General features: G+C 43.1%; 1 protein-coding gene across 1 annotated transcript in view; it reads left to right on the top strand.

Annotated features, from left to right (window-relative positions):
* Positions 1–24,046, top strand: part of LOC307039343 (calmodulin-binding transcription activator 1-like) — a 54,754-nt gene extending 30,708 nt beyond the window's left edge. The window contains 17 exon segments of the mRNA XM_079681305.1: positions 2,013–2,084; positions 4,362–4,515; positions 5,894–7,743; positions 8,701–8,827; positions 9,616–9,750; positions 14,079–14,227; positions 15,007–15,191; positions 15,275–15,353; positions 15,444–15,711; positions 16,149–16,681; positions 17,747–17,895; positions 17,995–18,229; positions 18,406–18,474; positions 18,655–18,800; positions 18,883–18,954; positions 19,085–19,115; positions 19,640–24,046. Of these exon segments, the coding sequence (XP_079537431.1) occupies positions 2,013–2,084; positions 4,362–4,515; positions 5,894–7,743; positions 8,701–8,827; positions 9,616–9,750; positions 14,079–14,227; positions 15,007–15,191; positions 15,275–15,353; positions 15,444–15,711; positions 16,149–16,681; positions 17,747–17,895; positions 17,995–18,229; positions 18,406–18,474; positions 18,655–18,800; positions 18,883–18,954; positions 19,085–19,115; positions 19,640–19,672 (4,287 nt within the window). The 3' untranslated portion in view covers positions 19,673–24,046.
* The last annotated feature ends 1,447 nt before the right edge of the window (positions 24,047–25,493 follow it).

Raw genomic sequence — 25,493 nt, 5'->3', positions numbered from 1 at the left:
ACAGAAAACAGGACAAGTTGTAAGTGTTGATTATAGTACAGCCTGATTGCAGAGCATCTCTGTGTGCAATTCTGTTTTTACACACGTGTGTGTGTGTGTGTGTGTGTGTGTGTGTGTGTGTGTGTGTGTGTGTGTGTGTGTGTGTGTGTGTGTGTGTGTGTGTGTGTGTGTGTGTGTGTGTGTGTGTGTGTGTGTGTGTGTCTGAGTGTGTTTTTGTGTGAGCCTTGACTTCAATGCATGTGAAAAAGTGGCAGTGAGAAGGTCCTTCTTTCGTCATTTCATCCTCCCCCTGTCAGACACAACAAACACACGCTTCATTATTACCAATTATTATTCAATAATCGAACCTCAATTCTGTAAGCGCATAATAAAAAGAACTTGCAGATAAATGCAGCCTGATTTTAAAGGGGACCTATCATGCCAAATATACTTTTTGATGTATTTTATACATAAATATTTGTCCCCGGTGCATCGGGGAACTCACTCTCTTTTCCTCCACCCACATCTTTTAAAAACGGGGGTACAACGAGCGGATACAGATTTGCTGCCGATATTACGTAATTTCGGATGGTGGACCCACAGAGAGTTGCTATCAGAAACAATGCCTGACGTGTTTTGGACGTAATATGGTATTTGTTTACATTAGCAATCATCGCTAACACTGTACTGGAGAGCACATGTGTTTAAAAAGCAGGAAATAAAAAAAGTAACTCACCTTGTGGTAAACCCGCAAGAGAAAAAAGCATTTGAGCTCCATACTGTTTCATAAATTATCTTTGATGTGGTTTAGAACAGGATGGCGTTTTATCACAGCAGAATTTAACTTTATCTCCGGTAGAATTCTGATCAAGCATTAGCTCCGCCTCCTCTTTTTTTACATTACATTTAGTTGACGCTTTTATCCAAAGCGATTTACAATTACCGATTACAGGGACATTTTCCCTGGAGTAAGTAAGGGCTAAGTGCCTTACTCAAGGGCGCATTAGTGGCGGTCTTCCTGGCGGGATTTGAACTCACAACCTTCCGATCTTCAGCCCACCTCACTATCCATTAGAGTAGACCACCTTTTTCAGGCTAAGGACCCAACATCTGCGTTTCTCTAAACAGGGCTGGAATAGAGGGGTATGAGGGATGTCTAAAATGCATGATCTGTTTTGTATTTTGAGCAAAACACATCATAGACATGTTTTTATATATTTTTATATATCTGAGACCTAACAATAGCATGATAGGTGCACTTTAAATGCTTGGTTAGACTCGTTGTCTTGTGTACTTGTCTTTAAATAAGATATTTACTTTTAAAATCCGAATTCAGCTAAAAAGGAAAAGGGATAGTTTGCATGATTTGAAGTGGGTTTTCTCTTCAAGTTATTCACGTTTATATGCATTTTGCTGATGGTGTTGGTTCAGAAACTTCGTTACAGTACTGGCATTGCTATCAAATCATTTCATACTGCATCACAAAAATATAAACACTATGTAATCATAAATGTGGTCTATTTTCAGACTCACACAGCCTTATACACTACTTTTTTTTATGTATGCAAGCATCCTCTGCTGGATGGAATCCCTTCTGAACTTCCTCTTCATCTTGTCCACCTTGACACTGTGCTTTCCTCGCTTTCGCCTCCTCTCCTTTGTCCCCTCCACTGTTTCTGATCTCTCTTGCAGTGTCTGTGCGCTGACGACAGTGTGACTTTTTTGTGAATCCCAAGTGGGTTGTGTCTCATCTTGCTGAGGCAGTACATTTCCCAATCTCTTGTGCTGTAATTGTCAAAATCAGATTTATGGTATTTTAGAAAAGACATTAGGAAGAAACGCATACAGCATGTTTGCAATTTAGTTTTAGCACCGCAATCAATACAGCCTAAGTGGGTATAACCTGAGTTCTCCTCTCCTGTTCTCTCACTTATTGTCCTCTCCTACTCTCCTCCTTTTCACTTTTTGTCTTGCTTCCTCCCTTTTGCTTTTCTCCTTACCCCCTGCGATCTCCCCTCCTCTCCTCTCTCTAGTGTCTGTATGGCTGCTACGTCCACTCCTCCATCATCCCCACCTTCCATCGTAGATGCTATTGGCTGCTGCAGGTAAGCCCCCCTTTCCCCACCTTGCCTTTGCTCGCACATTCATACACATACTAGAACAAGACTTCAACATTATTTATAGAGTTGTGACACGTCGTCATGTATTTTCAGGTATTTCAGGTATTTCCCGTAACACTGTGACAGCCTTGTTACACTGTGACAGCCTTGTTACATTTATTTCAGCTATGCTTGGGCTTTATTTCCTATTCTACACAAAGCTGTGCAACCAGAGTATATATTACCAGTGTTACACCAAGTTTCGTCTTTTAAACTGTCCATTTCCGAAACAGAACACTAAGCTTAACCATAAACCAGCAATAAACATCCTCCTCTAAATTAATGGTCCAGACTTTAGTGAAAATACAATCACAAGGCTTGGGTCATAATAAAACTGGATGTTGTTTGGCAGTTTGGAGTAAACACTCTTGGACCACGAGAATGTACCAAGAGCACGTCAGGCCTATAGGTTGCTTTTTATGATAGGAACACACTGTGCAGAATAATAAAAGCATTTGTTTGCCAGAAGTTGACCAGAAGTTGACTTCCAGAGCGCAGTGTGGTTTCTAAACCCTGACTCTCTATACTTACAATGAGCATCAAGGACTCCTGTGCTCCTCAATATGTGGTCCTCTCCAAGAAAACACCCTGGAGCTACAAACAACACACACACCAACACACACATGCACAGGTGTCCCCTGTGTGTGAAGGCATGTTGTTTTTCATAGAGATGTTGGACTCACTCTACTGCTCATGTGAAATACAGCACACACATACACACTCGCACGCACACATGTCTCTCCCTCTATTGGTCATGCAAGACATGGTCACCCAGACCTCATCATCTTCAGATGACAGGTTACATGATGAATCTTAAAAAATGCATTTACATTTACACTGCCTCTCTCTTCCTCTCTCTCTCTGTTCATTTCAAAGAAAATATTGAATACCCTGCAATGTTCATTTAAAATATGGAAATGCACACATATTTATGTATTCCGCGGCAGAGTTCCCTGCATAATTTGTCACATGAAATGTACAAGGACATTCCAGCCACCGGCCTTAAATTGATTATGCCCTCTCCCAATATATTTCCCTCTTTTCCGCATGCCCAACTAGTTTGATTCCCGCAGTCTGAAATTACGAAGGGAAATTTGTTTGCTTTATCTCCAAAGTGCCATTTTCTGCTCTTTGCTCCGATATCAAAACACATCAGTGTGAATATGATCATAAATCAGTCCGTGACTGCTGTTGAGCACAGTGTGGTGCTGTAGCAGCCCACTGTGCCATCCTCTTTTGGAGAGAAAAGTGTTCCACCTCAGCAGGTCCTCCCCCTCACCTGAGTCTGTCTACTGAATCTTTCATCAAGAGGAGCTTCTTTCTCTTTCGCACGCACACAAACACACACCCACACACCCACACACACACACACACACACACACACACACACACACACACACACACACACACACACACACACACACACACACACACACCCACACCCACACCCACACACACACACACACACACACACACACACACACACACACACACACAAACACACACACACACACACACACACACACACACACACACACACACACACACACACACACACACACATAGATGCACGTGAAAGCACCTGTTGAATCATTCATGGGGTAGAAATTCCATAGGTCTACTGGTGGCCTGCAGTATAGTGAAAACCGCTCTCCCTCTTTTTTGTCTCTCTCTCTGTATATACATCACGCACACACATACACACATGTGGACACTTTTGCATCCTCTGCAGGGTCAGAGAGAGAGTGATGAGTGGACTCGAGCTGTTAAATCTTTTATGGGCAGGTGAAAGAATCTTATCTGACACGCTATGTCCAACCTCTTCCCTGACCTCCACGTATTCTCCCATTTCCCTTCTCCATATCCCCCTCCCTCGGTAAATAGAATCTATTGTGTTATTCTCTCCCTCCCATATGTTGGAAAGAACATGACAATGAATGAATGAATAAAGGCAGTGTATAACTAACACCATGTGCGTGCCTGTTTCCCTCTGTGTGTGTGTGTGGGTGTGTGTGTGTGTGTGTGTGTGTGTGTGTGTGTGTGTGTGTATGTGTGTGTGTGTGTGTGTATGTGTGTGTGTGTGTGTGTGTGTGTGTGTGTGTGTGTGTGTGTGTGTGTGTGTGTGTGTGTGTGTGTGTGTGTGTGTGTGTGTGTGTGTGTGTGTGTGTGTGTGTGTCTGTCTGTGTGTGTGTGTCTGTGTGTGTGTGTGTGTCTGTGATGTAGAACCCAGACATTGTGCTGGTGCACTACCTGAATGTACCGGCAGTGGACGACAGCGGGAAGCCATGTGGTCCTGTCCTCTGCTCCATCAACACAGACAGGAAGGAGTGGGCCAAGTGGAGCAAGGAGGAGCTCATTGGACAGCTCAAACCCATGTGTGAGTTAGCTCTTCTCGCCAGCCTCCTACTCTCATGTTTCAGCCCTCGCACTTCTCAAACATGAGGACATGAGTCACCTTGGGTCAATAAAAAATACCACCTGTCACGGTACAGTAAGTCTCCAAATTAATCAGTGAAAAACCAGTGTGGTAAATCTAAAACACAGATATTTTTGGTTCACTGGCTTGATTTTAAGCTTTGTAAACAACTTGGCAGCAGAATTGGTCTGGAGCCATGCCGTTATTTATCACAGGAGACAAACAGTGTTTTTATCAGCTCAAACAAGATAACATAACATTTCTCAAATCGCATCAAGGAAAAATGATCAAATCTTGGCAGTGTTAATTAAGCTCAAACCTCTAATTGAGATATTGGCAGATCAGAGATTAATCAGTATGCCAAAATGCAACAACTGGACTTGCATAAGGGTGTTTTGGGTTTTAACGGGGGTCTTATTTACTTGTAGTTACTAGTAGTTATAGTAAACAACCTTGTCCAATGACAATCCACCCAACACAAAGACATGTATACCACTCAGCCAGGCTATATAGAGATTTCGATTTTTTGTTTTCGGTTGTTCACATTCAGCACCATGCTGCCACCTAGAGGCAGACACATAAACACCCCCCAAAAAAGGAGGGATAGAGGGAAAGAAGACAGAGGTGCCAGAAATATACAGCATGTATTATTCATAAATGAGCATCAGGGAGGAGATACACACATGCACACACACACTTACCTCATCTCATCCATCTTTTGATCTGGTTTGGAAGGCCAAATAAGGACAGCTGCCCGAAACTAAGTGGCTTGTTGACTTAAGTAGCACCTCACTCCTCAATTTCCCCACTGAATCATATTCCCTCTCGATCTTCTGTCAGTCCCAATTTGTTCACAAAACAACAACTCTCTGCTTTTTTTCATTTCCTAGAACTTATTTCTTGTATGCTGTCTTGATCTTTCTGAGGTTAGAGGGGCGTTTACGGCCATTAGATCTCTGAACTGTTTGTTTTGTCTGTATAAGATGTAAGAGCTAAATCCCAGAAATATAAATGAATACATCTTTTTTAAAACCAGGAAATCCCTCAGATGTTAGAATTAAAATGTATTTAATATTATACATGTATATGTATGTATATGTGTTATATAAGTTATATACGTTTTTTCAAAACTCAAGCATCTCAAGCTGTGTTTTAAAGTATTCAAGAGCTCAGTCTCCAGTTTACATTCTTAACACTGGAGGGCGCCATTACACACTGTCAAAGGTTTGTGAGGTAATGCAACGTTACTATAAGGATTGAGCTTAGCAAATGAAAGGACAGAAAATGAAATGCATTATCTTTAATTCTGTTTCCTTTGCTTGAATATCTTTTCTAACAGGTGCTGGCAGCAGCCTGCATCAGAAATGTTCCAGTGTCAAGCAGCGCATCATCTCATCCAAGCAGGAGTCGGGGGCAGCAGCAGGAGGTGGAGCGGCAGTGGGAACGGGCGTAGCTGCAGGACAGAGAGCCGAGGAAGCAGATGGCACGGAGGTCCAGAACAGCGATGTGTCAGAGGGCCAGACAGAGCCCAGTCCGGGGGGAGGGGGGAGGAGCAGAGCGGGTGGAGGGGAGAGGAGGAATGGCAGGATAACCAAACCCTCGCTCCTCCCACAGAGCAGCATGGAAGTGTCCTCATCCACCTCCACCAACCAGTTGGAGGTCCCAGACACCACCCAGAGCTCACCACTGTCAATCACCAGCGACATGGCTGATAGCCCCGCCCTCGCCATCGGGGCCGGCTTGTCACAGAGCACTGCTGTGTTCATGTCTGAGGTCACCACGCTGACTGGGGATTCGGTGTACTCCACTGGCCACACCCACCTGCTGGGATCCGCCCATGAGAGCACCACCGCCAACATCCTATTGGCTGTTGCCCCCGAAAACCAGAGGTTCGCTTCGTTTCCGGGTGGCGTGGGCTTAGGAGAGGCGGGAGAGTTGGTTCTCTCCAGCTCTTTAGACACCACTGCAGGAGTCAGCCTTCCTGAGACAACCATGACCTTTGACCCCGACTGCTTCCTTAACAATCCCAAGCAGGGCCAGACGTACGGAGGAGGCGGAGGGAAGGCTGAGGGGTGTAACGGTGACGATGGAGGTCTCCACTGCTCCCCTAACAGCTTTGTCTACAACCAGGCCCTCGTCAACAACATCAAGACAGAACCTGCTCCCCTGGACCCGCCAATGGCCCCCCAGAGTAGCTACGTAGGGGAAGGGACCGGCCTCAGCCCCAGCACCACCCTGGAGCAGATGGACTTCAGTGCTGTGATGTCATCAGCCTGTGTCCCGAGTCTAACCCAGATCTCCCACCACCCGTCCCCAGGCCTCTTCCTCCAGGGCTCCCCGCCGACAGGCCAGCTGCAGACCAACGGCACAGAGGCAGGGCAGGAGTCAGACGAGGCCCAGGCTTACATCAGCCTGCCCACCGTACCGACAGACACTCCGGTAACCAACGGAGACCCGCATGCAAACCTCCACCAAGCCAGCCCAGACCAGCAGGGCCTGTGTGGGAGGAACGGACACAGAGCGGCGGTGGGCTCCTTTCCTCTGACGCCACAGGAAACAAACGTGGACCAGTCAGGCGGCAGGGGGCATCGAGAGGTCGGGGGCTTGGATAAGGCTTCTGAGAACGGAGGGGAGCTGCTACTCAAGCCCGGGGATCCTCACGAGGCCTACACGAGCGTTGACACCGAGCACTACCTGCAACCTACAGATGACAATGGCCGAGGAGAGGAGGGCGGGGGAGGTGGAGGAGGGAGGGGACATCTCTGTAATGGTGTTAGCTTGTCAGGGACCAGCAGTTCAGTGGGGGCCAGTCCTCAGTCTATAGCTGCTGGTGTGAGCATGGAGGGGGCGCTCTACAGCTCTTCTCTTCCTCAGCAGGGTGGGGGGGGGTCAGCTACAACAGCTGGGGCAGGGGCGGCCATCAGTCTGGAGGGATTCGAGGCTTCCTTTGGTAGCCAGTTCTCTGATCTCATCAATGACTTCATCTCAGTGGAGGGGGCTGGAGGTGGTGTGGCGGCAGCTGTGACCGGGGTCCTGATGCCCCAGGAGGGGGCAGCGGGGGAGGAGCAGGGCTCAGCAGCAGCCCACCTGCAGGGCTCCGAGGTGCAGCAGGGGGCTCTGGGGCTGCTGCAGGAGACTGGGAGGCTGTTTGGTGTGACAGACTACTCCCCAGAGTGGTCTTATCCAGAGGTTGGTAAACCCAACATGATTATCTTTCATTATTTATTCATCATTGTTCCCTGCAGGAAAATCAGTCGCTCCACCCCATGATTGACGGTGGCTTGCACTGATGTTAAACGCTGAAATCACACTCACAGTTTGTACTGAGACCGCCAGCCTGGCTGTGTGGTCATTAAGGACTCAGAATGTTTCAGACTCAGCTGATGAAATTTCAATATTACACTGATTACCCTGGGTGGCTTCATTAATTTACCCATGTTGCACTTATAATATCTCCCACACAAGTTATGTCACTGAATCATGATGAAACGTGCGGAAACACAACATCTTACCAACATCATTTTCAAAAGAAATATTATTTTTAAGGAATTGTATTAATCACCTCCAACATGTGCATATGTTCAGCTCTTATTTTGTGCAACTTTCTTTCAGGATCATCACTTTTACATCATACTGATTATTCCACAGTGTTTAGTCTCCTAAAAAAGCAACACATTGGCTTCATATTTTGAACTTAAATAAACCTACCAAATGCTGGTAAATGGCTTTCAATCAAACATGTTTTTGTTTTTGTATGCTCACTTCATGACTGAACATTTTTGGGTAGAATATGTTGTTTACGTTTTATTTTTAGCTCCACTAGAGAAAACACATGGCAGTGTTTAGATGGTTCAAAACAACTTGGCTGTGAGGAGCAGCGCAGCCTCTAGGGGCTGCTACCAGGCCTTTCAGACTCATAGATTTGTCATTAGCAAAATAACAACCACCTTGTAAATGTGGCAATTATAAATAGCTATGAATTTAGATTCATGTAATAGAAAACAAAAAATAGGCCACTGTGTCTCTGAGGTATGTTTTCGCAAAAGATGGATGGAATCAGGATATCTGATATCTTTAATTCATGCCGTGATGTGTCAGATTCTCACGCAGACTGTGAGAGACTAAGGCTCTGCTTGTGTGCCACAGGGCGGAGTAAAGGTGCTGATCACAGGTCCATGGTTGGAGTCGAGCAGTGAGTACAGCTGTCTGTTCGACCACATCAGCGTCCCTGCTGCCCTCATCCAGCCCGGGGTGCTGCGCTGCTACTGCCCAGGTAACACACCTGTGTACTGTTCGGACACAGTCACACACAACACAACTAGCTGCAACTCTTATCTCTAAGGTCAGTCAGTCAGTTACAAAAGAAAAGCGTGCTAACTGTTTGTCGTAGATCATTCTGAGAGAGATCATCACTCAGCAGAGATTTCCTCTTTCATTGGTGTTTCATTCGTCATTGCACTCAGCAGAGGGTGAAACAAATACACAACAGTAGGACTACCACCTAGCTGCTACATTTAACAATCAAAGCCAGATGAGATAATAAAGTAAAATTGTGCTTCTTCCTATTTAAAGTTCTGCCGGGGCCATCGGTCCCAGCTTTTGGGATTTTGCACTTGTTCAAAGTAAACCTTTTCCGCACCCTCATCCTTCTAATCCCTATAATAAGCCGTTTCCAGCAGGCTTTATTCAGTGTTCTAAGAAAGAGTTTAACCATGCCAGCTGCACACCTTTATCTGCAGTGCTTTTTATACAAGATAAGAACAATACAAAAAATATATTTGAGAGACACTGTCTGTCAGGTACAAAATATATGCAGCTCTGCTCGGAGATGTTTTTTTTGGATGGTATAGTAAGTGATGCATGAGTCACTTCGTACTACATTACGTTTGATCAGGGGAAACCGTAGGCAAATGTTGCAGGCAGACATGGGCAAAGCAAAATTACACATTCACAGTGTGTAACGGTTAGCATACTGAAATTATTCCTTAAAAAGCGATCTGTCTCCACAGTCAGTCAGTGATATTAAATGAATACCGTATTTGATTTTACGTTTGTTTCCAGCCCATGACACAGGACTGGTGATGCTGCAGGTAGCTATGGGTGGTGAGGTCATCTCTTCCTCTGTGGTGTTTGAATACAAGGCCCGTGACCTTCCTGCCCTGCCATCTTCTCAGCACGACTGGCTGTCCCTCGATGGTGAGAGCATCCGTTTGTGTCAAACTTTTATTGTATTAAAGAAAAAAGAGCTTCTACCATTAAAAATGTGACTTTTACAGAGCTGTTTTACTGTATGCCTGGAGTGTGTTTGATTCACTTTGACTTTAAACATACTTTATCTTTAAAGGTGTCCTATCATGCAAAATGCACTTTTGTACGTCTTTTATACATGAATATGTGTCACCGGTGTCCCAGGGAACTCACCGAGTGTCAGAAAACACAACCCTCTCTATTTTCCTCCATACCCAAATCTCTAAAAAAGGGGCTGCAACGGATACAGACTGATCCAGATTTGAACACGTCTATGACGTCAAAGAAGTGGCGCTACGGCTATTTGGCCAACTCCACCAATCAGGAGGAGACAACCACGGACATTGCCGTTCGAAAGCGCTGGAGACGCTGTAGTACATATGCCAGACCTGTAGATGGTGCTGTTCTCACAGAATCAGCCCATGAAAAGACAGTGTTAAATTGAGCGAAATGAGGAATGGCTAAAATGCATGATCTGTTTGGTATTTTGAAAAATAAAAAGTATAAATATGCCTTATATAGGTATGGTCCTACACTATATTATTCAAATATAGCATGATAGGTCCACTCACTTGATTTTTTATTTTTACCCTGAAAAGTTACAATGTGTATAAACAATGTATAGACTTAAACAAACATCACTCATGAGAGATGCAGTGTCTGCAGAGACCCTGCCCTCTGCATCTGTTTTTTTTATGTTGCTATGTTTAGGACTTTTCTGGGCCAAAACCTGTGGAAAACAAAAAAAAACTGTGTGTGTGTGTGTGTGTGTGTGTGTGTGTGTGTGTGTGTGTGTGTGTGTGTGTGTGTGTGTGTGTGTGTGTGTGTGTGTGTGTGTGTGTGTGTGTGTGTGTGTGTGTGTGTGTGTGTGTGTGTGTGTGTGTGTGTGTGTGTGTGCTTGTGTGCCTGTGTGTGTGTGTGCCTGTGTGTCACTCTGCTGCTCTCTTTTGTCAGCTCCATCCATGACTGCCTCCGTTTGTCAGGCGACAGATTTACTGACCGTGTATTTTGTCATGGCTGTGTGGTATTTGGCTGAATTGTATATTCCTCTGTGCCAGAGCTGCAGCTTTTTTTCTGCTGTCACCCTCAACTTGCATGCAGATAAAAAGGAACATAAGCTCCTAAACAGTTTTAACACCTGTTATTTTTCTGGTTTGCATGTACACTGCATATTTTATTGTTCATAAGAGCTTAAAGCTGTGTCCTTTTGGAGTTCTTACGGTCAAATCATTTATTATGGAGTCCATTGTGAGCGTGTGCATGTTAGAAAGAAAGCTGAAGGATCGATTCTTCTTAGATCTATAGATGTCTTTCTATAAAGAATTGAATCAAATTAAAACACTCTGTTAGAGGGCAAATAAATGTTCTTTGACTCAGCTCTGGGGGGGATCGGTTGCATATATAATGTGCACAGCGCCAGGAGGGGGGGGGGGGGGGGGGGGGGGGGTAGCTTCTGTGTGCAAATATATCTCCCGATGCAATTGCGGCTCGGAAACAGCGAGGCATGTCCTGGGTTACTCTGTGTTCGCCCCCGTCTCTGCGTTGCGCAATGCGGCACTGCGGCTGTACAGTCACAGCGGGCTGAGAGCTGGAGTGAAGGGCAAGGACATCATGGCACAACCGTGGTCCACTTCAATGCCAAAGCGTTGTGTGCTGTGCTGCCTCAAACACGCTAAATATAGACTCTGACAGTCAGTGAGACCTAAAAGTGCGCTTTTCCTGAAGCCCTTTGTTTGTCCTTAAATATACATCAAAGTCTTTTTCTAAAATAGACAGAGCTAAATAAGCAAAAATGCGTCAGCGCTTGACTTTGTCACATGTCATTGCTCCAGTTTAGCTTGTATTGTTGTACCGATGACGACCGAGCCTCCTGCAGCTCGCAGTCTGGCGGGTGGATTTGAAGCGTGTCTGCGAGACAACGTGGAAAACTCTCTCCCTCCCCCCATCTCTCTTTCTCTCCCTCTCTTTTTTATTCCCTCCCTCCCTCGCTGCACTTAGTTGTGTTTTGCTCGATCGGAGTAGCAATGTGTGAGTCGCACGCTTCAAACTAACGGGGTTGAGCAGAAGCAGGAACAGAGAGCAGCAGATAGAGAGACTCGCTGTTTGGGTTCGTAGATTATTTGATATTTTTAACTAATTTTAACTTAAAACATGCGTCCCTTTTATTAGCGTGCTGTTTCTGGGTTGAGGTTTATTGTCATGCTGTTGTAGTTGGACATGAATGTGCCTGTTGTCTAAATGCTGGCTTTACAGGTCTGTAACTAGCCTACTTTTGCATTTCACGTTTCAGTTCAAATATGTGTAGTACTACATGTGGAGAACATGTTACAACTGTTGATGTAACACAAAGGGAGGGAAGAAATGCCACAAGTCCTCACGTTGTTTGCATGCTAGATGTTTGTTTTTTTTATGTTGCAGACCTGAGGATCTAGATTAGAAGCTGGTTCAGCTTTACATGTTGACCTGTTCACTTTCAGCACCAGCAGCAGGGAACAGCTCACTGAACTCAGTGACAACTGAAGGGGGGCTAATGTAGAGGCCCAGATAATAACAGGCCTATAGGCACAGACATGTTGTTGATCAGCTTAACTACAGGATATGCTCTGTGTCATACGGTCCTGTTACTTAATGAAGGTTTCCTTATGTGGGACATCTGTTAAAAGTGTGTAAAGTAAATTATTTTTAAGTTAACTTTAACAAAGAACAGAAGTAGAGCGAATCAAACACATTTCTCATGGATGTGGACATATTGGGAGCTTTTAATGTGCAAGTAACAAAGTTAAGTAACATTTATTGGAATGTAACACCACTACTGGCAATGCAGTCCTCTGTTATCAGAGTTTTGTGATATCACTTGACTGTGGTTGGTCAGTATTGAGAGCCTGTGCAGAGCCTTGTTTATTTGTATTATTAAGCAGATAAGGGGGGGGGGGGGGGGGGGGGGACTTAACCATAGAGTGAACGCTGGCCAGGAGATCCACAGCTCCCCAGTATAGCTACAAATAAACATCAAGCAAACTTTGAAAAGCGGCTTGATTTGTATTTTTAAGTGATCCTTTATAGCTGGATGTGTCACCAGAATACTTATGCGCTTATTTTTACTGGCTAATTATAATCAATTTACTTAATTAATACACATGAAAACAGTTAATGAAATAATTCAATTTGCATTTTAAAAAACTATTAGTGAAGATTGTATGCTCTTGACAATGACAGATACATTCATGTTTTAATTAAATCCCAAGATTACCTTTAAAGGAATTCCCAGGGTTCCAGTCCACTTTCTTGTATTTCTCTTTATCATGACATGAGCCCTGCAGCATCTAGTCTCAAATAGCATAATGGCATGTGGAAAAGGGAATTATAAAATGGAAAGTTGCATGAAGAGGCAGTAAAAGTAAATTGAAAGCCTGTTAAGCAGACATTTGACAAACATATACAAAATTCAACAATTACCATTGCATCCCTATTTAATTGCCTCATTTAAAAATAAATGTTTACCAACTTCCTTTTGATATTGTATTATACCAGTTATTTAAGTTATTCACCACAGAGAAATCCAATCTGAAAGCATTACATGCAAAAAGCAGCCCATGCTGGGTAAACAAAAATCCAACAAACATCCAATTTCCTTGACCTTTTTGTGGATGTATCTGTGTTTTTATGCATCTGTATTTTTGTGTTTACTTGTTTGCAGATGGGTTCAAAAGCAGCTTCTTTTGTGTTAAAAAGAGGATTGTTTTTGAAAAATCAGTTTTTCCAGAAACCTCTACTCCTTTCCTGATTGGCAGAGTGTAGAGGGAGGAGCCTGAGTCTCCATGTTCCTCTCATGGCTCCACCCTTTCAGCTTATTTGGTGTGCTGCAGACAGAAAGAAAGAAAAATAGGAGTGAAATGAGAGGAGGAGAAAAAAGAGAGAAAAATAGAGAGACAGAGTGAGAGAGCAGCAGGTGGGATGACATAATGTGCACTGCAGCAATACTGCAGCAGCATTGAAACAAAGGGTCACACTCACACAGCATTAAAAACATATTTGTTGTTAGATGTACACTTTGTTACATACACACACACAGTTTCCCTGGCTACCAAGTCCCCATTGTTGGTAATGGAGATTTATTGGATTTCAACTCTGATTTATTCTGCAATATTAAGTCCTTCAAAGAAAAGCTTATAGCTGCTTTAAGTAGGATTTACTAAAACATCAAATGTGTCTGCTTGAATACAACAAACAAGTGGCCAATGCTAACAGCTCTATGTGACCCCCCTTCATTCCTGTAGATACCCAGTTCAGGATGTCCATCCTGGAGCGACTGGAGCAGATGGAACAGAGGATGGCTGAGATATCCAATCAGAATCCCAACTCAGAAACCATGGCAACCAAGGGCGGAGGAGTGGGGGGAGGAGGGGCCACCGATCAGCAGTCTCAAGTAAGGCAGAGAAGAAGTGATTTGTAGCTTAGGTGAAATGTTCCTTTCTGTATTGGTGATCTTACACAGTATCCAGCAGGCAGTACAAGTAAACAAGGTTAAACAAAACTTTTTTTCAGTCATAAATGTTTAATTAAAACCTTTAATGTTTGAGTTCCTTAGACAAACATACTAAGAACAAAAGCTCTGACGACTTTAGATTCAGGGAGTTGAGATTTTCTGACATCATTTTACTTTAAATAATTTGAAAAGTAATATATACTAAGACGAATAATACGTGAATTTGTTTCAGGGCTTATGTACTGGATTTTATTTATTACAAATGGTGTTTTTACCAGGTCACCCCCCTGAAAGTGTTATTCCTATAACTCCATGTTGGCATGTTTTAGTATGCTTCACTCATGCTCTCAAAATGTCGGAGGGTCTGCAAAATCGTTGAACACTCTTTCTTTGTAAAACCCAACAATGTTTAACACCTTGGAAAACATTCATAAGTAGAAAGGCACTCAGAGAGTGCAAAACTCCGCCAAGGTTGTTGCATTTAGTGAACAATATTGCATGTAACTGCCCTGTAATTTGGATCCGCTCCAAAATGTAATGGGTTCGGGCTTGATCCATGCTACTCCCTAACACCAAGTTCCAAGATTTGGGTCAGTAGTTTTGCCATAATCCTGTTGACAGTCAAACAAACAAAACTATTCCAAAAAACCCTCCTTGGCAGGGGTGACAGTCAGCAAAATGTTGCTGATTAAAGTCATGAAAACCCTTTCTTTCTCCAGATTTCTACCGATCAAGGTTCATTCGAGGGTCGTGTTGTGGTGGTTTGTGAGAAGATGATGTCCCAGCCGTGCTGGGCTTCATCCAATCAGCTCGTCCACAGCAAGAACTCCAGAGGAATGACCTTACTGCATTTGGCTGCAGCTCAGGGCTACGCAGGGCTCATTCAGACTCTCATTCGCTGGCGGTGAGTGACACACAAACATGACACTCAATTGTGAGCACACAGACTGGGTCAGGTTATTTCACCTTTGTTGTCTCGCTCCGCAGCACAAAGCATGCTGACAGTATTGACCTCGAGCTCGAGGTGGATCCTCTCAACGTAGACCACTTCTCCTGTACTCCACTGGTGAGTAATCAATATTTCTCAATGGTGTTTGGAGTGTGTCCTTCTGTTCCGTGCCTGTGTGTGATCTGTGTTTTCCTTTGTCCTCCTCAGATGTGGGCATGTGCTCTTGGTCACACCGAGGCAGCCTTGGTGCTTTACCAATGGGACCCAAGAGCTCTGGCTATTCCTGATTCGCTGGGACGCCTGCCGCTCAACATCGCCCGATCGCGGGGCCACACTCGATTGGCTGAGCTCTTAGAGCAGCTGCAACTAACTCCTCAAGCTCAGGGCCAGCCGGCTGACACCTGGATGGACAGGTGGAGAGGAGAGTCACAGAGCAGTGGCATAAGCAACAGCCCTACCCCAAACCCTAACTCAGGTGGGAATGCTTGCTATTTTTTTTTAATTTAAATCCATCAAGGAAGAAGTTGTCTGATTTTAAAGGTTCAGTTCACCAAAACACAGAAAATAGCCCTGTGTAACCAGGCCGGCCTGACCCTGTCCATAGGTACAAACTCAGCCTGCAAAGCCCTTTAAAGCTCACAAAGTAATTGCAGTTAAAAACAACAGTTTGACCATTTTTAAGGGTTATTTGTGAGACCATTTCTAAGCTTGAAGCAGAGTCTTTGTATATTCTACACACCTCTCTCAAATTGAAAACTGACAATGATCACCATTACTAGCTATTTCAAAATGTAAGTGGCAAAAAAAAGATTTAATTGTTCTGGGTGAGCTGAACTTATAGCATGTATGTCACCAGCCACTTGTCTGTCACCAGCCACTTGCTCTTATTTCCAACTATCTTTGTTTCCCCAGAGCTGAGGAGACCCAGGACCGATAGCCAGCCAGACAACCAGAACCAGAGCTGGGGCCAAACAGGACACAGAGCCCAAAAGGGAGAACAGGGAGGCCCACCTCCAGCCAAGAGACTCAAACCCAGCCCCGACACCCAGCAACAGCTCGCTAACTCACCCCAGGGCAACACCACCCTCACCTCCCTCCTCAACTCGTCCCCTAGTCCTAACACTCAACGCTCTCTCCTCCCCAACACCCCACAAACTCCCCTCCCACAACCCTCCAACCTCAGCTGTCAGAACGCGCCTCCTGCCGGCTCCAGCCCCGACCGGCCTCAGCTCCACAGCGCTCCACTCCCCCACCTGCAGGCCAGGATAGGGGGGTCTGGAGGGGGCACCAGGTGGAGTCTGAGACAGTCTCTGGGGCAGCGTAGCCTTGCCAGGAGGATCCTGGGAAAAGAGCGGCTGGCCATTCACCTGCGCCAAAGAGTGCTGTCCGACAGGGGGGAGGAGACAGAGCTGCTGACCTATCAGGATCACACAGAGGACTTGCAGGTAGGGGGAGCAGAGTGTGAGGGGCACTTTTGATTTTGTCCCTCAAAAATGAACTTTTTGTACTGTATAGGATAGAACATGTTGACATACTTGCATGTATGCCATGTTTGTAATAAAATACATGAAGAAATCCATTAAAAATATATCAAAACAAGTCTCTCCAAACTTTGACCCTCAATATGAAAAGAGGAAAACTCCATGATACCTCAATAGGTTAAACTGAAATGACAAAACCTCAGGAAAGTGCCCAAGAAGGGTAAGATTACATTTGGCAACAAACCTGAACATACATCAAGTAAAATGACTTACTTTACTAAAACTTTTCACATTAAAGTTCTTATCATGAAAAGGGCGCCTGGTGCAGGTTCACCTCTAAGTTACTCCCACAAAAGCAGACACTGACTCCTGCAAATGATCAAGTGCATTGATTTACAAGAAAGGACAGAAGGGCACAGACACTGAATTCCCACTGAAGCTACTGAACAAGAAGATAGTGCTGTATACACCTTAAATGAAATGAAAAGATTCACACTTAGTAGCAGTACAACACTGAGTTAAGCCAAAAAAGGATAAAGACAAAAAGGCTTTTAGTTTGGATTTAGCCAGATGTAGTGCTTGTTTATCCAACACAACTAGAAATAGACTTACCAAAAAAGGGATGCCGTTTGGTTTTGCCAACTGTAAGATAATTAGCCACCAGGGAAAGACATGTAGCTGTGTATTTTATAATGAATCTGTTTGGCATAACAAAGAAGCTCATGAAGAGAGGATATATGGTGTGTTAAATTATAAAAAACATTAGTGGTTTGATGAAGAATCCGGCCTAACAGCCATATGTTTTGTATGAACACATGATATGCAAACAAGGTAACCCATACAATGGAAAGTTTAAAAGATCAAATGATGTTGATAATGCTTGGACTAAAGTTGTGTGGTAAAAAAATTAAGAATAACCTGTACGTCATTATCTTAAACCTTTAAATACAGAGAGTTGAATGTTGTTATTTTAGGCATTCAAATACATGTCGAAATGTGTAGCTAACGCCTGCTCCGTGTGTCTTGCAGATGGACATTACGATGCTAGCCGATCACATCATGGAGGCTTCAGCTGGAAGGCTTAAGCAGGAGGCGATGGAGACAGAAACAGACTCCGGGAAGGGGGGGATCAGCAGTGATGTCCGGTTACTGTCTGGTTACCTCAGTGAGGTGGAGAGGTGAGCCAAAGTATTCCTGATTTCGCCGTATTCCCTTCACCCAACTCGTGAAATATTTATGAATAATAAAAGCTTTTCTTTGCTCTCTGTTTCCTCCAGGTTTCTGAACTCCAAGTCCCAGACTCCGAGCCCCAAACCAAACCCTCTCTCAGGGCCAGAGGATCCTCAGGCTAGGCTAGCCCTGTCCTCTTCCTTTGACTGGACCTCCTTCCTCTGTGCAGCTATGAAAGAAGAGAGGTTAAAAACTGGCTCCTGTCTAGCCATGACCGAGGCAGAGCAGGGGGAGCTGTACGAGACCATCAGGCATGCTCTGCACTCCCTCAGAAAACACAAGGTACTTATGGCCCTTGGAAAAGTACAGTTTGTTAGATTTTAAAATGGTATGTTGTCCTGGTTTTGGTATTAGTTCTTCCCTTTAAATGCTTGTCTTTCATGAATCACAATCATTTGAAAAAGCTTACGATGAACATGTATGATGTTTATAAATACTTTTAATGTCATTCCCCGAAGGGTCCCATTCAGGAACAACGCAAAGAGATTGCAGCAGTGATTCAGCGCTGCTATAAGAGATACAAGCAGGTAAGAGTTTACAGCAACAACACATCAGAGAACCAGACATTAACAGCTCCATTAATGTAGGCTCAAATGAAAAAATACTATTAGAACAAATTACGACATCAATTCAGTGTATCATACATAGTATTCAGGATTACACTGCTAATGTTCTTTTGACCTCTCTGCTTGTGTCTTCTCTCTCAGTATGCACTTTATAAGAGGATGACCCTGGCAGCCATCCTGATCCAGAGTCGTTTCCGGAGTTTCCATGAGCAGAGGAAGTTCCAACAGAGTCGTAGAGCAGCGGTCCTCATCCAGCAATACTACCGCTCCTATAGACACTCCCTTGGGTACTCCACTCTCTCTCTCACACACACTCAAGGGATGGCTCTACACAAAGGCCTCTTCTTACTCGTGTGTCTTTGCCCACAGCAGCCTCCTCACGAAAAAACAGAACCAAGCTGCTCGCAAGATCCTGAGATTCCTGCTCCGATGCCGCCACAGGTGAGACACCAAGCCCCCCACACACCCTCCAACACCACTGCACACACATCCCCAAACACACTCTTACAGCCCAATGTCGCACATCTACATTGGTGCTAATAGTTGGTGTTGTTTTACTGTTCCTGTGAAGCCCCTTGATGGACGATAGGCCTCTGAAGCGGGTGAGTCTTCTCTCTCTCTTCTCTCTTCCCCTCTCTCCCGGTGGCTGATGCCTGTTTGCATGTCAGCAGAGGGAGAGGGAGAGGAGATCCTGGATTGTCATCCTTCTAGCTCTCTCGCTCTCTCTCTCTCTCGCTCTCTCTCTCTCTCTCTCTCTTCTTCCCTTCCTGTCTCTCTTTCTCTCTCACTGTCTCTCCAAGGTCTGCTGAATGATGCTTGCATGATTGACAGATAGCTAGAGGAGCGATTCTTGCATACGGGGGCATGTTCTGACTGACATCACTAGGGGACTTTAAGTGTCTTGCTTGGCCTGCCAGTCTTTTTCTATTTGTGCCTTGATGGGTGGGGAGGTTTACAGGATGGAGGGTGTGTGTGTGCTGAGCGGGATTTACACGCTGAATAACGTTTCCTGTTGCTCTGAGTTTGGCCTTTCGGTATTAAAGTTAAAAGAAAATACACACACACACATTTCTCTGAGTGTATCTCTAATGTGTGTTTGTTTCCCCCCCCCCCCCCCCCCCCCCAGGGCCAGAGAGCAGAGAAAGGCCAGGGGTCCTGAGAGCCCACCGTCAGTCCCCCCACACACCCCCCTCAGCCTGTGAGCAATCTATAAACCCTCCCCTCCATCTTCCCCCCTTTTTCCTTTCTTCTGTCCTCCCCAACTCCCCCTCCTTCCCCTTTCCATTCTTCTCCTCCCTTGTCCTCTCTCACTCTCTCTCCCTCTTCTCTAAAGAGGGGAAAGACTCTTCCCAGACAGACTGAGGACAGGATAGGTGTCCATCATGGCAGCTCGGACAGACAGACTGCTGGGTGGAGCCCAGGGACCTGGCTCCGCCCACAGCACTGATCCTCCTCCACAGTTTCACTGGGAGGCCATCACATTAACCTCATGGCATTCTTTGCACTCTTCATGAGTATGTTTCTTTGCAAGAGCAAGTCGACGAGTCAGACGAGAGAACGCGGAGAGGAAGCGTCTGGCGAAGACATCCCTGCGCTCACGGCGGCGTCTGGAACGTGCTCCGGCGACGGAGAATGGCTGGCTCAAGATAAAGGCTACTTTAACATGCTGAAAATATACGAAACCTTTTGCGTTTTGTACCCAAACAGAAATCCATGAAAGAATAAGAAAAACATAAACCAAAAAACTCACTTCTATGTTGCATTTGCATGCAAGATTTTTCCGCTTATTCCTCCTCTCCATCATCGTGAAGAACTATAGAGGTGAATCATTCTGCGGATTCAGTATCTCACAAATATCACCAACCATTCTGACTCACAGGCTTACAAACCTATTAATCAGTCGCCCGATCAAAAGGGGAGGAACTGCACTTGAATGTAAGAGGGGCATTGTTAGATAAGGGTCGGGGTCTGAATAACGATGTCTTAATTTGTTACATGGACTTTGTATGGAGTCGTTCTCAGAGGCAGCACTTTGCTCGCCTGACGTGGTGTGTCCGTGTTTGTTCAATTCAATGCATGTGTTTGAGCCACGAGCTCCTGCATGCTTGCCAAACTGCTTTAGTGTTGTTTCTTTTGTATTTCTATGTGTAGTTGTGTCTCACTTACGTCCTCATCAACTTATCCTTGCCCTGTGTAATGTGAACTGTGTAAGGACAAATGACTTATTTTGGGTGCTTTAAAAAAAAAAAAGTCTTTATTTATTTAAGGGTCTGATTATTTATTTAATTGGCTCAAGAGTGGTTCAGCTTGAGGCTGGTTTTTCCCCCTTTGTGTGGTAAAATATGACATGTTCCAATGGTTAAATGTCTCTGTTAGTTTGTTCTTTGCGTGAACCTCTAAATCCTAAGTGTGGTTTGAGGAGAGAGTCACATACCATTGCCTTGACTTCTTGACTCTGAGAGGTCTCTATGCTTGCTCTGTACAGGACATGGGTCCTATACCTGCCCCTATACAGGGCATTGGTCCCCATATTAGCCCATATGGGCGATCAAATCCATATTTTGGACTATTGCATATTCCTGTATATAAACTGACGAGGTAAGGGGATACGAGGACCCTGAAACTTTTTCATAAGAGGACTGTATTTAAGATTATAAATTATTTTACTCCCATAATGAGAACTTAAGACAGAGGCCTGGGTACACAGGATGGCTGTATTGCTTGTAAATAATGTAGATAATACAAACGGAGTAATGTGCATGAGATTTAAGAAACAGCAAAAAGAACATGTTAGTGGCTCTGGACTGTGAGAGGATTTTAACTGCTTCACTTTAAGAGTATCCAGTATAAGTGTTACTGAAAAGAACATTTTGTTAAAGCATGCTACTGAAAAATCTAATGTTAGAAATATAAGTGGGAAAACAAAGTTAGCTGAAACAATGAGATTTCAGACAAAAACATTTACACTTTGTGCTTTTTCTTTCTTGGCTAGCAAAAATTAAACCCTTTTTGCCAGTAGTGCCAATTATTATGAATGCTATTTTTGCCTAACAATATGTTACGTTGGGGAAACCAACACCCAAAAGATATCAGTAAGATCCACAGAGGCAACACACACACACAGACAATAAACAGTAGAAGAGATCTAGTAGTAGCTCAAGCATAGACAAGCTCAGAGGTTTGTGTAGACGAAGATGATGCAAGTATGAAAATGTTATTAATGGTGATTTTGGTGGTTTTACTATGAATGCAATGAATGGTGAAGAGGGTGCTACATTCTTTACAATGTGGTTGTGCTTCAGCAACATACTAGCTTTTATTAAGACCATTACTCACACCTACAGCGGGTCCAGCCTGGCCTCCAGTCAAAGCTTTCCATCTTCAAACAGAATGTCTCTTCCCCTCCCCTTTTTTTACATATCATTTGTTTATTTTTCTGTTTTATTCATTGTCACTGCCATTATGATACCACGTGTACTTTAGACTTCTGGAAAGCTCTGTTTAGAAAGTGCCTGCTCGATTTAACAGAAAAGTGCAAGCTAATATCAGGAAATATCTATTGTATGTCCTCCAAAAGGTTGCCAGTTACCTGTTTATTTTCCTAAACTGTGTGTTAAAAAATGACAGTGTTAAACTTGATCCGAGTCTAAGTTAGAAGCTCTAATTTGTAAGTGGTATGAATGAACGCTCATGGCCTGATTGATGCTTTGTGTTGCTTTATGAGTCAAATCAGTAATTACAGTATCACTTTATGCCCCCACTTGTCTGTCAATTTTGCAGTATTAGAACAAGAAAACCATAGATTCAGCTTCTGTGTGTGAAAGGCACTAAGTCCATTCAAGATCTCTGTGTCGTTGTTGGGAGGAAGATGTGTTTTCTTGCAGGGACTTACTTTGTCTGTCTTTCGTTAAAAAAACCTTTTCGCAGCATTTAAACAAAAGCATAACCCAGCAGTTCTCCAGAGGATAGAAATAGCTGTCACTTTCTTTCTTTGTCTTTCACTCACACAGATATGCACACACGTAAACACATACATACAGTACACAAAGGTACACAATCCCACACAAATATGCCACACACTTTCTCTCTGTGCTTATGTCTTTGGGAACATTTAAATCTGTCCCTTAGATTTTACTCAGGGTTGAAGAACAGGGAGATGGTGTGTGGAGTGTGATGATGGCCTGCACAGAGTTGTACCACGACTGTGTACATTTGTCTATGCATATGTATGTGTACATATTTGTGTATGTTAGGAATACTCCAGTTGTTCATTCTCTAATTTAGTATCAACAAATGTTCAAATTAGTCTTATTTTGGGAAGCAGCAGATGATGTTTGCCTCATCCGAGCTGTGTTTGCATCACTTTTTTCTACAAGGAAAAAAAGAATCTCCAAATCCCGTATTTTATAGGATTTAGTTTGATTATACTCTAAAATAAAAGCAAGTGAAAAAGGGATATTTCTATTTATATACATGTTGTTGTCTTAAACGCACAAGATTCTTGCTATAGATAATTCTTAAAGGAAAATAGGCCACGTAACACCTCGATTTCTTAATTATAAAAAGTTTTAAGAGATAGTATATTGAACAATTTACAATTGGGCTATCTCTTTTATGTGTGTTTCACATGTTTTCTGAATTTTCCTTATACTGAGAGACAGCCTTGGTTAGGACGGCGCTGTCAGGATCGTTCATGTTACTGTATCGCACCTCTTAAACGTCCCCTCCTCTCACATCAGCACAACTCAAGCCACAAAGAACACTGCTTTGGACTCCTTTATACATATATATATATATATATATATATATATATATATATATATATATGCACACACAGCCAAATACACACACACACAAACACACACAAACACCAACATCAAAATGCTTGAGCTTTTCAACAGACACAAAGAAATTACACACACATGAAACTAGACACACAGATTGCAGCTAATTCATCAATAGTGTGTTCATGTTTTGGGAGAGGATGGTGACTGTAAAAATAGTATGTAGAGTAGTAGTAAAAAATAAAATAAAGAAATATTGCCATAGTAAACAGCTGGTAGACACGTGCAGAGACGGCGTCTGTACTCATGACCGCCCAGATATGAATGGTATAACCTTTCAGGCCTTGTTTTGAGAGGGAGTGGCCAAACACCCCATTGCATGCAAGAATGGTAGACCCTTATTGATAATCTATGGCTAGACCTCTCCTTGCCTTCCTCTTCTTCACCTCTCTATCTCTCTCATTTCCTACTGTATTCCCACCTTGCCTGCTGTTGTGTTCTCCATGCCTATCTCAGTCCTTCATTCCTCTTTTTTTTTCTTGTTTGTAGCCTAGTTTTTACTTTGTTTTACAAACGTGCATGCACAAGCATCACTAAATTGTTGATGTTTTTAAAAAGAATATTTTGTTGCTGAGGCCATGCAAAGTGTTTTGAATATTGCCCTTATATGTGGAAAATGTCTTCTGAATGCTTTACATAATTTCTGCTGTAAAATGAAATCAGAATAAAAAGAAAAATTTGCACTTTAACTTATTTTGATTTGCCTAGTATTTATTTAGAGAAAGTATATAATCTGGGCTTTTCTTATTTCCTACTCTAATAAAGCTGGATCCAGTGTATTTCTACACCTCATTGGTCCACTCTGAAATCTTGAATACATCCTTTCATATTTGTATATGTTAACCTTTAATGTAGTATATCTTCCATTAATGTACAGAAAGGGGGTGTTGAAGCAATCGGATAAAACCCTAAATATGCAATTTCTTCTAATATCTCTAATAAAAAAGTATTCCACAATAATTGTTAAAGTTATATTTTTTGATACAACCATATTACCCAAATTTCAGTTGTTATAAATTCCAGATCTGTCTCTTTCCCAAAACTCTTCATTGTACCAGTTTCATACATAGTACAGCCTACACTGCCCTTTCCTTTATCTCGGCTGACATTATCAGAACATTTTATTGCAAATACTAATGTGTCCTGTGCCAAGTTTCTTGAATAGTTAATTGTTTCTGATTCTTCACGTGTTTTTCCTGACTTCACAACAATATGCTTTAATGACCTCCAGTTTTAACATTCTGCCTGCACATCATGGGCTTCACTTTGTTAGTGGTGGGGACATTTCTCCAGATTTAACATCAGCATAGCAGAAGACCAAATATGTCCCTTCCCTGGGTGTTAAACCTCGAGCACCTGCATGAAAAACCAATGCATAAACCTCTGGACCACCAATGTGTTTTTAAAATAATGAAAACCCAACTATAGATCTTGCTGTGATGTGATTTGAATTGAATGTGTACCTTTATGCACACAACGAGCACACGGGTATACGGAGGAGAGAACATGAAATAAGTACAAAATAAATGAATACATAAATACAGGAATAAATAAAGGGATAATAAAATATAATAATAAATAAATGCAGCAATAAATACAGGAATAAATAAATACATGTGAAAATAAATACAGGAATAAATAAACACAAGACAACATAAATAAATACAGGAATGAATAAATAAATAAATGTGGAAATAAATAAATATAAGTTGAGAATAAAACAGAACACACATTATATATATTTAATGTATTTCTAAATTTATTTTCACATACATTTATATATTTATTAATTTCTGTGTTTCTTGGAGAAACTTGTTTTGCTTGGTAGCCTTGTATTCTGTGGATACGACAACATTTATAAGAAATGTATTTTAAATTGCTGTGAACGTTTCAACAAGTGCACGTGTTGCTTTAATATTTTATTTCACTTCCTCTGACCAGTACCACTTTCATTTGGAAGCTTTGTGTCAAGTTGTACACAAAGTGTCTCTACTCTCTTCAGTATATTTTAAAAGCTTACAGCACCGGGAATTTCCAGCGTTATCGTGTTCAACTGTAAAGCCCCTGCCTTGAGACAAAAGTAAGTAACATTTGTGATATTGTGCTAAATAAATACACTCTGATTGACTTTGATTG

This window comes from Notothenia rossii, assembly GCF_949606895.1.
Source record: "Notothenia rossii genome assembly, chromosome: 5".
NCBI lineage: Eukaryota > Metazoa > Chordata > Actinopteri > Perciformes > Nototheniidae > Notothenia > Notothenia rossii.
This window is presented reverse-complemented; position numbering and strand designations above follow the sequence as displayed.